Here is a 13,770-nt window from a genome sequence, read left to right on the forward strand (position 1 = left end):
GATAAATTAAATTGATAGTATATGATAGGAAAGTGTTTTTCTCCCCTCTCTCCCTGTCTCTCTCTCACACACACGCACGCGCACACACACCGACAACCCATGCTGTTATTTTGTACGACTCCATTGTGCGTAGGCTAATGGCAGTATACTGAATACATTACTGTAAATAACGCAGTTACCATAAACAGAGACCTGACATCATCTATGACAACAAGAGGACAAAGGCCCCACCTCCCATCCTTGTACCTCTCAAGTTGGGAAGGAATCTCAATATACCCTTCTGAGGCTCTTACATAACACTTCTAACAAGAGAGGTAAATATGTCCAGAAGTAAAAACTTTTATTTTGTCGCCAAAAAATCCTATTTCAAAAGGTATTACTTAATACATGGCAGGAATTACAACAATAATAAAATGGTTAATTGCAAAATTACATAATATTTATATATTTCATATCCAAAATACATTGCATATATGAAGTAACAGTTCCCTTTCATTGAACATTACTATTTATGAGAGGTGGACGTAAAGGGTACATTTTTATTATTACCTTCATGTTAAATTTAACAAATTCCCTTTAGTTCAAACGACTAAACCAATGGAGCTTCAAGAGATGCTTCCTGTGAATATTAGGGGTGTCTGCGCTCATTTGCATAATATACCTGGCCAATTTAAAGGCACAGACAAAAGCTGCCAATTTCTGGCCGGAATGAAACATGAAAAGTGTTGTTGGCCTATTTTACAATTAAAAGCAACCATAATCATGGCATATACAGAATAACAGATGGACTATAGGTGTAGGATTATGATTCAAGCAGGCATTTGTGGTTTTTGATAATAACTAGAACAAATCTTGTGTTCACAAATAAAATTAAAAAACATTTAAAAACGTAAAAATGTATTGCCCAAATGTACAGATATAAAACGTTTAAAATGTTGAACATACTACATATCAGTAACGGACTTTTAAAAAATTGCATTTTTGACCGAGGTCAACTCGTATTAATTCTCTTGACTTTTTAAAACTGTGTCACATGAAAATAACTCTGCATAATTTATACAGTAAGTTGCTTTAATGCCTAGTTGACCGATGTTCACAAAATAATAAAAAATATGTCTGACGAACGCACAGCGTTCGTGAATCTGAGGATTTCTCTGTTTTCATCCTTTCTTACTTTACTGGTTTTGTTCTTTATTTAGTAAACCATTTATTTTCAAGAAGTACTGAGACAAAAGTCCAGATTCAGCTGTTTAAATACACTTGTTTCTTTCATACAAAAAACTTGAACCATCTGAAAATGCACGTTTTAAAATGGCAGTGCTGTATGAATGCACAGAGACAGTTAGGTCAGGGTTGACATGACATGACATAGTGCTATGGCAAGTCACTCTGTGTCGACACTTGACTGGCCTGGACAGAAGAGGGAGAGACCACCGTGAGACACGTAGCTCTTCTAGAAACAACTGTGATTGTCAAATTGATGATGTGTTCCATGGACCAGAGGGCATTCACATTAATAATGACTTGGTCCAACAAAATATCCGGGAATGGAAAGAACCAATGGCTGAAGAGGACAAACGTAGTTACTGTAACAACAGTCAACTGGTGTGTGACCCCCTGAAAACATAGATACAGCGCTTCACATCCAACTCTTGTCTCCAACTCGCCTACTTCCAGTTTGGAGGATAAGTTAAGTGTGAATCAATGGCATATTCCAGTTGCCAACATTTCATGTTCATTCAGTGCTGAGAAGTCCTTTTCTTTGGAACCCTACCTCCACAGTTCCAGATGATGCTCCGTATACATAAAGGGTTGCAGACGGACTGACAAACTGATAACAGAACATCAGACAGACAGACATGATGTGGATCTGAGACCCCAGAGACTGAAATGAGGAACAAGGCAAGAGCTTCACTGTATGAGGGAAATGTAGATTGAGACCCATAGAGAATGGGTCCATGTCTGTGATCAGGCACACAGAAGGTATGCCTCTATGGTCTCTTGATAAGGCTGCGTCTGTGTGGGTAACCGTGTCCAGATTTTGGGGGCACTCTGAACTGGCCCATGGGTGCAGCTTTCAGGAGACAGAAAGGCAGAAAAAACACAGACGCACTGTTATGCACATCAGCAAAAGAAAACAAACATGGAAAAAGTTTTGTCTTGTAAATAAGTAGTACTTCATTTGGATCCAGTTTTTTAATCCTTCAGTTAGTGTCCTTCATTTTGCCAGTTAAGAGCAGACTTTGGGAGGAGGCGGAGAATCCCCCTTTCTCTCGTTCTCAGTTGATTTAATTTCATTGCGAGAGTGCAGGTCAGCCTTGGTAAGTTTGGTTTTGGGGAGAGGAAGGGAGGTTGGGGGAAGATGTCACGGTGCAGTGGGGTTTAGTAGTAACTGCCCAGGTGGGAGGGCACATGGGAGTTGGGGTGGCGGGGGACGCTGTGGTTGGGGTAGATGCCCCCTGGGGAGCTCCAGTATGGAGCGGTGGGTCCAAAGAAGTTAGAAGAGGTGACGGGCATGGAGGGAGGGTGTGGGGACATGAAGTTGACTTTCTGCTGGTGGGCATGGTAGGAGGGCACGTATGCCAGGTCCGAGGGGTATTTGTACATGGAGGACTCGGTGGGGTGGGGCTGCAGGGCCTGGGCGATGCCGTGGAAGTCAAACTTGTAGGCGTAGCGCTTGCCGTGCACCTTGGTCATGATGTTCTTGTCGTAGTAGTAGCGCAGGGCGCGGCTCAGCTTGTCGTAGTTCATGTTGGGCTTGCTCTTCCTCTCGCCCCAGCGCCTCGCCACCTCGTCAGGGTCAGTCATCTTGAACTCTCCGTTGGTGCCCTCCCAGGTGATGCAGCCGGCATTGGCGCTGTCTGACAGGAGCTCCAGCAGGAACTGCCACAGCTGGATCTGTCCTGAACCTGACCAGGACACACACAGGTCAAATCAACAGCTGTTCTATAACTGAACACCTAACAGCCAGTTGATCAAAGACCCATAACTCATTATGTACTTCCTGAATACTGCAATAAAGTAGAATGCCAATTCTAAAGAAGAATTCCAACAATTCTCAGCAGATAAAAATGTCAATTTTAAAGAGCAATTACACCAGGGCCATAATGAAGCAATGTATGTTGTGAAATGTAGTTTACATCGAATATATGATTGGTCTCATACATTCTCTCGTACATACCTGGGTTGGCCAGTCGGCTGCTGGTGGGCCCCAGGATCTGGTAAGGATCTGTGGAGATAGAAAGAGGTCTGTTAGTCTGTATCTATCACTATACATTAGGTTGAAACTCATCCCAGTGAGATGGGTGTAAACCACTGTCTTAGGTGGAGTGCACACACATGATGGAAGGAATGAGCAGTGTGAGAATACATTACCTGGCTGAGGTCTGGGCTGTTCAGTGGACTTGGACACGTTCTGTGTGACCACCGGCGAGCCTGAAGAGGGAGGGGTTGGGAGGGGAAAGAAACAGGAGGAAAGAAAGCCAGTTGGGCGGTCATGGATAAACCACGGTACACATCTTAACGGCACGTCAGCCCCGTTCCAAAGAAAACAGGGCAGTAACTGGTGGCTAGGGTAAGTGCTTAAAGTTCCCAGATTTCAGGGTTTGACGACTGAGGATTTAATCACTGGTGGTCTGCCTTGCGTGCTTGGGTTGAGAGTGGGCTCTCACAAATCGCTCTATGAAGCTTTGAGCTTTGGGGTGGCAGGTAGCCTAGTGGGGCGGCAGGTAGCCTAGTGGTTAGAGTATTGGGCCAGTAACCAAAAGGTTGGTGGATCGAATCCCCAAGCTGCCATTGTCAAAATCTGTCATTCTGCCCCTGAACCAGGCTGTCATTGTTAATAAGAATTTGTTCTTATTAACTGACTTGCCTAGTTAAATAAAGGTTAAAAAAAGAATATGATGCATGATGGGTAGGACCATATAGTAATTCCTTGTGTGTCCTTCTTTCTGCGACTCAGAGTATGTTTACCTTTTCCACTGTGCATGTTGTTCGACCATCCAGTCCGCCGTACAGCATCATATGATGGGTCTGAGAAGCAGAGAGAGAGAGATTTGTCAACATTAAACACTTCCTAACATTTAATATTGGAGTATTTCATTTATTTCTCCTATAGACGTGTTGGCTGACATCGTCACACAAATGATGCACACGCATTGATGAGGCAGAAGGCCGTGTGTTATGATTCTGAACCGTCAGATAGCTAGCAACAATTACAAGAAGCTGCCATCTATTTATGTTTCCAATAAACATTGGAGGTGAAAATAGTTTACATGTTGTCAAAAATCTAAACCAACCCTGACGGTTTTGCCCCATAGTTGCGCACACATCGGTTTTGTTGCTAAACAACCAAGCAGCCTATACACGAGTGGGAAATAAACTGATTCTAACTCGACAACATGAACCGTCCACCTCATCTCATAATATACACTAGTCCTGAATTAAAAGGGGTAGTCGCTCTTTTCGATATGTGGCTGTGTATGTTCTTGATTGTGCTCTCTACCTACCCATCTGCAAGCAAACCCATCTCAGGAACACAACTTGGCTTTATACGAGCAACGAGATTGTCACAGAAATAAGGCAGGGAAATTATGCCAAGAGCCGGCTATAAAAAGGTTTGCCTGCCTATCCAAGCCTGTCCAAGAAACCATGTGAAGCAGGATATCTGGCCCAGGTAATGTGGGTTTATCTGGCATACAACTATGTCTCAAAAATAGAGGAACCAACAAGATGTCTTTGATAAAATGACAAGTTTCATGAGCAGGTTGCACCATGGTGACCACAAACAGGAGGGGAAAATACACATACAGACACAAAACAGACAGATAGACATCCTAGAAATGGATGATTGTAAAATGCTGCAACAGTAACTGAGTTGGAAAGAATTTCTCCACGTTTGCGAGGTTCACAACTGACTGAATGTGGTCTGGGAAGCTGGATTGCTACCAGTTGTAATCAGTCTCCTTGACATGTGCAGATATAAAAGAGGATGTATATTTTCTCCATCAAGGCATCAAAAGCAGTACTGCACATTCTAAATTGAAAGAAGATACAATTTCATCTTCATTTGGCTGGCAATGACTGTAGCACCCCTGACAGTTAGCTTTGTTACCGGCTAAGACTGTACCACATGCTGAGAGTCACTAGACAAGAGGACATATAACAACCAGTGAAGCAAGACACACATCTAACCGATGTAATGTTCTACTAATATGACATATAGCTGATATAATGTACTACTAATATGACATATAGCTGATATAATGTCCTACTAATATGAAATATAGCTGATATAATGTCCTACTAATATGAAATATAGCTGATATACTGTACTACTAATATGACATATAGCTGATATAATGTCCTACTAATATGACATATAGCTGATATAATGTACTACTAATATGAAATATAGCTGATATAATGTCCTACTAATATGACATATAGCTGATATAATGTACTACTAATATGACATATAGCTGATATAATGTCCTACTAATATGACATATAGCTGATATAATGTCCTACTAATATGACATATAGCTGATATAATGTCCTACTAATATGAAATATAGCTGATATAATGTCCTACTAATATGAAATATAGCTGATATACTGTACTACTAATATGACATATAGCTGATATAATGTCCTAATAATATGACATATAGCTGATATAATGGACAACCAATATGACATATAGCTGATATAATGTACTACTAATATGACATATAGCTGATATACTGTACTACTAATATGACATATAGCTGATATAATGTCCTACTAATATGACATATAGCTGATATAATGTACTACTAATATGAAATATAGCTGATATAATGTCCTACTAATATGACATATAGCTGATATAATGTACTACTAATATGACATATAGCTGATATAATGTCCTACTAATATGACATATAGCTGATATAATGTCCTACTAATATGACATATAGCTGATATAATGTCCTACTAATATGAAATATAGCTGATATAATGTCCTACTAATATGAAATATAGCTGATATACTGTACTACTAATATGACATATAGCTGATATAATGTCCTAATAATATGACATATAGCTGATATAATGGACAACCAATATGACATATAGCTGATATAATGTACTACTAATATGACATATAGCTGATATAATGTACTACTAATATGACATATAGCTGATATAATGTACAACCAATATGACATATAGCTGATATAATGTACTACTAATATGACATATAGCTGATATAATGTCCTACTAATATGACATATAGCTGATATAATGTCCTACTAATATGACATATAGCTGATATAATGTCCTACTAATATGACATATAGCTGATATAATGTCCTACTAATATGACATATAGCTGATATAATGTCCTACTAATATGACATATAGCTGATATAATGACCTACTAATATGACATATAGCTGATATAATGTCCTACAAATATGACATATAACCGATGTAATGTCATACATTATAATGACTATAATAATCTTTTAATGTTAAAATTGTCATGTCACCAGTGTTTTTACGCTTGGTTACATAAGTGGTGATCATATAAGGCCCTGCCGAGTTCAACATCAGCAAGACACAGCAGGTGTCTAATGTGAAGACGTAAGATTCTAAATCGTAGTGTGTGTGTGGGTGTGTGTCACGTTACATATACAGCCAATGTGACAGCTAGAACATAACTTGCTTCACAGTGGTGATGCAGACACCCGTCTTTTACAAGAGGTCTTGACACAACTAACCTTCCAACACCCCATAATGTGGCTCCCTCTGACTCATCCGTGACCTCAGCATCTAGAACTGGTTGAGATCCATGGCGTGGCTTCTCTAAACATTATCCAACACTGCCCTCTAACGGTCAGAAGCATGCTAATCTTATATAACTAACATTTGGAAATGCAGAGTTTCCACTGGTTTACTTCAACCAACATTGAATAAATCAAAATGCACGTCCACTTTAGTGTTGAGTACTTCTCAACCACAAACTTGATTCAAATCTGTAATATAAAAAAATACTCTGGCTTTCTAGAAGGCAATATCACTAGAAAGTGTTTTATTGTCTCTCATAAATGATAAATCTATAATGAAAATTGGAAAACATTTCGCATTCAATCACATCTCGGAACACTTTCACAGGATGTTATTTAAACTTATTTCCTTTTACTCATGTGTGTTTCCCGCTTCAAGACTGCTTCGATCACGCGGATTGGAATATGTTCCACATTGCGTCCAACAACAACATTGACGAATATGCTGATTCGGTGAGCGAGTTCATTAGAAAGTGCATTGACGATGTCGTACCCACAGCAACGATTAAAACATTCCCAAACCAGAAACCGTGGATTGACGGCAGCATTCGCGTGAAACTGAAAGCGCGAACCACTGCTTTTAACCAGGGCAAGGTGACCGGAAACATGACCGAATACAAACAGTGTAGCTATTCTCTCCGCAAGGCAATCAAACAAGCTAAGTCCCAGTACAGAGACAAAATAGAGTCGCAATTCAACAGCTCAGACACAAGAGGTATGTGGCAGGGTCTACAGTCAATCACGGATTACAAAAAGAAACCAGCCCCATCGCGGACCAGGATGTCTTGCTCCCAGACAGGCTAAATAACTTTTTTGCTCGCTTTGAGGACAATACAGTGCCACTGACACGGCCCGCTACCAAAACCTGCGGGCTCTCCTTCACTGCAGCCGAGGTGAGTAAAACATTTAAACGTGTTAACCCTCGCAAAGCTGCAGGCCCAGACGGCATTCCCAGCCGCGTCCTCAGAGCATGCGCATACCAGCTGGCTGGTGTGTTTACGGACATATTCAATCAATCCTTATCCCAGTCTGCTGTTCCCACATGCTTCAAGAGGGCCACCCTTGTTCCTGTTCCCAAGAAAGCTAAGGTAACTGAGCAAAACGACTACCGCCCCGTAGCACTCACTTCCGTCATCATGAAGTGCTTTGAGAGACTAGTCAAGGACCATATCACCTCCACCCTACCGGACACCCTAGACCCACTCCAATTTGCTTACCGACCCAATAGGTCCACAGACGACACAATCGCAACCACACTGCACACTGCCCTAACCCATCTGGACAAGAGGAATACCTATGTGAGAATGCTGTTCATCGACTACAGCTCAGCATTTAACACCATAGTACCCTCCAAACTCGTCATCAAGCTGGAGACCTTGGGTCTCGACCCCGCCCTGTGCAACTGAGTCCTGGACTTCCTGACCGGACGCCCCCAGGTGGTGAGGGTAGGTAACAACATCTCCACCCCGCTGATCCTCAACACTGGGGCCCCACAAGGGTGCGTTCTGAGCCCTCTCCTGTACTCCCTGTTCACCCACGACTGCGTGGCCATGCACGCCTCCAACTCAATCATCAAGTTTGCGGATGACACTACAGTGGTAGGCTTGATTACCAACAACGACGAGACGGCCTACAGGGAGGAGGTGAGGGCCCTCGGAGTGTGGTGTCAGGAAAATAACCTCACACTCAACGTCAACAAAACAAAGGAGATGATTGTGGACTTCAGGAAACAGCAGAGGAAGCACCCCCCTATCCACATCGACGGGTCAGTAGTGGAGAAGGTGGAAAGTTTTAAGTTCCTCGGTGTACACATCACGGACAAGCTGAATTGGTCCACCCACACAGACAGCGTTGTGAAGAAGGCGCAGCAGCGCCTCTTCAACCTCAGGAAGCTGAAGAAATTCGGCTTGTCACCAAAAGCACTCACAAACTTCTACAGATGCACAATCGAGAGCATCCTGTCGGGCTGAATCACCGCCTGGTACGGCAACTGCGCCGCCCACAACCGTAAGGCTATCCAGAGGGTAGTGACGTCTGCACAACGCATCACTGGGGGCAAACTACCTGCCCTCCAGAACACCTACACCACCCAATGTCACAGGAAGGCCATAAAGATCATCAAGGACAACAACCACCCAAGCCACTGCCTGTTCACCCCGCTATCATCCAGAAGGCGAGGTCAGTACAGGTGCATCAATGCAGAGACTGAAAAACAGCTTCTATTTCAAGGCCATCAGACTGTTAAACAGCCACCACTAATATTTAGCGGCCGCTGCCAACATACTGACTCAACTCCAGCCACTTTAATAATGGGAATTGATGGAAATTATGTAAAAATGTACCACTAGCCACTTAATATAATGTTTACATACCCTACATTACTCATATGTATATGTACATACTCTACTCTATATCATCTACTGCATCTTGCCATCTTTATGTAATAAATGTATCACTAGCCACTTTAAACTATGCCACTTTATGTTTACATACCCTACATTACTCATCTCATATGTATATACTGTACTCTATACCATCTACTGCATCTTGCCTATGCCGTTCTGTACCATCACTCATTCATATATCTTTATGTACATATTCTTTATCCCTTTACACTTGTGTGTATAAGGTAGTAGTTGTGGAATTGTTAGGTTTGATTACTTGCTGGTTATTACTGCATTGTCGGAACTAGAAGCACAAGCATTTCGCTACACTCGCATTAACATCTGCTAACCATGTGTATGTGACAAATTTGATTTGATTTGATTTGATTCGTTTGTGCTTTATAAAACTATTGGATGAAATACCACAGTGTGCCATCACAGCTGTGTGACCTGCTGTGTGTGACCTGTTGCCACAAGAAGAGGGCAACCAGTGAAGAACAAACACCATTGTAAAAACAACCTATATTTATATTTATTTATTTTCCCTTTTGTAATGTAACTATTTGCACATAATATGACATTTGTAATGTCTTTATTCTTTTGGAACTTTTCTGAGTGTAATGTTTACTGTTCATTTTTATTGTTTATTTAACTTTTGTTTATTATCAGGTTCACTTGCTTTGGCAATGTTAACATATGTTTCCCATGCCAATAAAGCCCTTAATTGAATTGAGAGAGAGAGAGAGAATAACAGTTGGGGTCTCAGCAGAGGCGGTCAGGTCCATGATGCAGTGGGCTGGTGGGATAGTCTAGGAGCAACGACTGGAGGAGGGAAAGTCCTAAGAGAGTTGTGTTTCCTGCCTGCAGACAACCTCTCTTTGTTTTACTGCCCCCCCCCCCCCCCTGTGAAAAAAAACATACAGGGGCCACTTCCTTCCAAAAGAAGTGTCACAAACAGAAGGGGTGAGAGAGAGAGAGAGAGAGAGAGAGAGAGAGAGAGAGAGAGAGAGAGAGAGAGAGAGAGAGAGAGAGAGAGAGAGAGAGAGAGAGAGAGAGAGAGAGAGAGAGAGAGAGAGAGAGAGAGAGAGAGAGAGAGAGAGCCAAGAAACCCAGGCAGACGAAACACAACATTAGAATGTGAAAGGAAAACAATGGCGTTGTATCCCGCTACTGTCTGATGAAGAGTGGAGGAGGTGGTTGGATAGACTACGCTCGGCTCTTTTGACATGAGAGAGGGTCACATCCCTGCAATATCCTCATATTAAGGGTTCACCGCTATAGACAGTGGGGAAGTTCCTATACCTTATTCGATTCGGGTCTGAGTCAGACCATAGGGGCAGGGGTGGACATGAGACGTAAGTGGAGCACCATTCAGCAGAGGAGATGAGAGGAGAGGAGAGATGAGGAGCCAAGAGGAGGAGAGGAGAGGTGGGGAGAGGAGAGGAGAGTGGGCAGCCAGGCAGACAGACTGGGAAGGACGACCAGAGTCCAGATGAGCACAGCAGGTCAGGAACACAGTCAGCCATGCAAACTCAACAGACACCCCAGAAGTATGGCACATCGGAGTCCCTCTCCCTCTTTTTCCAGGCTCTCTCTGAGTGGAGCCAGTTTCCACTCTGGGCTGGGGTGTGGTGCAACGCTCACTCGTCCTGGGAGACTTGACTGCAGACCAGCTATTCAAAACAAGGGCTGAGAACCAGCAAGAGAGAAGTCTAGTCATGGACCGCTTTTAACCCACAGTCTCAGCCAAAGACACAGACTCAGACAGAGCAGGGCTTTTTATACTGTATACAGGTGTTTTAAAAGCCATCTGTGTGAGAAAAGAATATAGGTATTTGAGGAAAAGGCAGATGCCAATCTTTAGCATACACAATGGACATACAATGAATAGAGTACTGTATGTATGCCTGGCTATACTGTACAACCAATGTAAATCAGCAGTCCTCCACTTGGGAGGCCATAGAGGGAAAGATAAAAGACAAAGAATAGCCCATCAATCTCTAAAGCTTCCCTCTCTGTGAACAATGAGGAGCCATGTGGTAAATCACTGAATCTCCAAACTATCACCCTGTACCCTTTAGCTCAACATACATGCAAGCAAGCACATGAACACACACACACACTTTTCATGGCTGCTGCATTCCATGTTTTATTTCCTAACTTTTATTCATAACCTAGCTTTTTACACCAGACAGTCTGGAAAAGATTTGGAGGTCTCCTGCTGAATAATGGTGCTTACTATACCCTGAGAGAGCTGAGATGGTATGTGACCCTTTTCTACAGGCAATATGACTGTGAACATCTGGCGATAAAAAGTTGATAAAAGTCTCAATGCTGGCATTTCTTGAAGCAAAAAGAGCACTGTTATTATGGTAGCCCATAATAGAAATCACTTCTGTGTGTTGGGGAAATGGTATTGAGGGGAGGTCACCTGCTAGGTCTGCCATTCAGAATACCTGCCACTGACAAGCAGGAAGAATCGGGCAGAGGTGACACTGCAGAATCTTATTGAGCATGTCTATTGTTGTTTTTCTATGTCTATTGTCTAAAACTCCCAAAATAAAATAAAAATCTCATCGAGCATGCCCATTGGCCTGATGGTATGAACCAGGGTGAGAACAATGAAGCTCAGCGGTGGAATAGAACAGTGAAGCTCAGCAGTGGAGTAGAACAGTGAAGCTCAGCGGTGGAACAGAACAGTGAAGCTCAGCAGTGGAATAGAACAGTGAAGCTCAGCGGTGGAACAGAACAGTGAAGCTCAGCGGTGGAATAGAACAGTGAAGCTCAGCGGTGGAACAGAACAGTGAAGCTCAGCAGTGGAATAGAACAGTGAAGCTCAGCGGTGGAACAGAACAGTGAAGCTCAGCGGTGGAATAGAACGGTGTAGCTCAGCAGTGGAATAGAACAGTGAAGCTCAGTGGTGGAACAGAACAGCGTAGCTCAGTGGTGGAATAGAACGGTGTAGCTCAGCAGAACATTATAATCTACGAGAGAAGGGCTACCCCTGGTGGAAAGAGGCTGTACGGCACAAAATGAGTTGCAAATGAGCGCTGTACGTTACATCGTGACGTGTCACTACTAGTAGTGACACGTCACGATGTAACGTACAGCGTCAGAGGGGTACGTTTTTTCATCTTTTCTCCAATACTGTTAGTCCATTACCATGTCAATCAACGCTGAATCGAAACGTAGTTCACACCCCGAATTTTGATGCCAACACAGTCACTACAGTCCCATTCTTTTTTCATTGCAGCCTCTTTTGAATGTCGTGGTTACGCACATTTGTACCGAATGGAGTGAGTTTACGTTAGCTCAGTGGTGGAATAGAACAGTGTAGCTCAGCAGTGGAACAGAACAGTGAAGCTCAGCAGTGAACAGAACAATTTAGCTCAGCGGTGGAATAGAACAGTGAAGCTCAGCGGTGGAATAGAACAGCATAGCTCAGTGGTGGAATAGAACAGTGAAGCTCAGCGGTGGAATAGAACAGTGAAGCTCAGCGGTGGAATAGAACAGTGAAGCTCAGCAGTGGAATAGAAAAGCATAGCTCAGTGGTGGAATAGAACAGTGAAGCTCAGAGGTGGAATAGAATAGTGAAGCTCAGCGGTGGAATAGAACAGCATAGCTCAGTGGTGGAATAGAACAGTGAAGCTCAGCGGTGAAATAGAACAGTGAAGCTCAGCGGGGGAATAGAACAGCATAGCTCAGTGGTGGAATAGAACAGTGAAGCTCAGCGGTGGAATAGAACAGTGAAACTCAGCGGTGGAATAAAACAGCATAGCTCAGCGGTGAAATAGAACAGTGAATCTCAGCGGTGGAATAGAACAGCATAGCTCAGTGGTGGAATAGAACAGTGAAGCTCAGCGGTGGAATAGAACAGTGAATCTCAGCGGTGGAATAGAACAGCATAGCTCAGTGGTGAAATAGAACAGTGAAACTCAGTGGTGGAATAGAACAGCATAGCTCAGAGGTGGAATAGAACAGTGAAGCTCAGTGGTGGAATAGAACAGCATAGCTCAGTGGTGGAATAGAACAGCATAGCTCAGTGGTGGAATAGAACAGTGAAGCTCAGTGGTGAAATAGAACAGTGAAGCTCAGTGGTGGAATAGAACAGTGAAGCTCAGTGGTGGAATAGAACAGCATAGCTCAGTGGTGGAATAGAACAGTGTAGCTCAGCGGTGGAATAGAGGGAACAGAACAGTGTAGCTCAGCGGTGGACTAGAGGGAATAGAAGAGTGTAGCTCAGCGGTGGACTAGAGGGAACAGAACAGTGTAGCTCAGCGATGGACTAGAGGGAACAGAACAGTGTAGCTCAGCGGTGGACTAGAGGGAACAGAACAGTGTAGCTCAGCGGTGGACTAGAGGGAACAGAACAGTGCAGCTCAGCGGTGGACTAGAGGGAACAGAACAGTGTAGCTCAGCGGGGTACTAGAGGGAACAGAACAGTGCAGCTCAGCGGTGGACTAGAGGGAACAGAACAGTGCAGCTCAGCGGTGGACTAGAGGGAACAGAACAGTGCAGCTCAGCGGTGGACTAGAGGGAACAGAACAGTGCAG

General features: G+C 43.2%; 1 protein-coding gene across 8 annotated transcripts in view; it reads right to left on the minus strand.

The window, feature by feature from the left end:
- Positions 1 to 315: 315 nt before the first annotated feature.
- The window catches only part of LOC129822112 (Friend leukemia integration 1 transcription factor-like), a 47,765-nt gene continuing 34,310 nt past the window's right edge, over positions 316 to 13,770 (minus strand). For all 8 annotated transcript variants that reach the window (XM_055880062.1, XM_055880066.1, XM_055880061.1 and 5 more), the window contains 4 exons: positions 3,973 to 4,032; positions 3,376 to 3,435; positions 3,182 to 3,229; positions 316 to 2,909 (listed from right to left, as the gene is read on the minus strand). In XM_055880062.1, the coding sequence (XP_055736037.1) occupies positions 2,383 to 2,909; positions 3,182 to 3,229; positions 3,376 to 3,435; positions 3,973 to 4,032 (695 nt within the window). In that variant the 3' untranslated portion in view covers positions 316 to 2,382. The remainder of the gene's footprint in view (positions 2,910 to 3,181; positions 3,230 to 3,375; positions 3,436 to 3,972; positions 4,033 to 13,770) is intronic.

Source organism: Salvelinus fontinalis, chromosome 24 (assembly GCF_029448725.1).
Source record: "Salvelinus fontinalis isolate EN_2023a chromosome 24, ASM2944872v1, whole genome shotgun sequence".
NCBI classification, from domain to species: Eukaryota; Metazoa; Chordata; class Actinopteri; order Salmoniformes; family Salmonidae; genus Salvelinus; species Salvelinus fontinalis.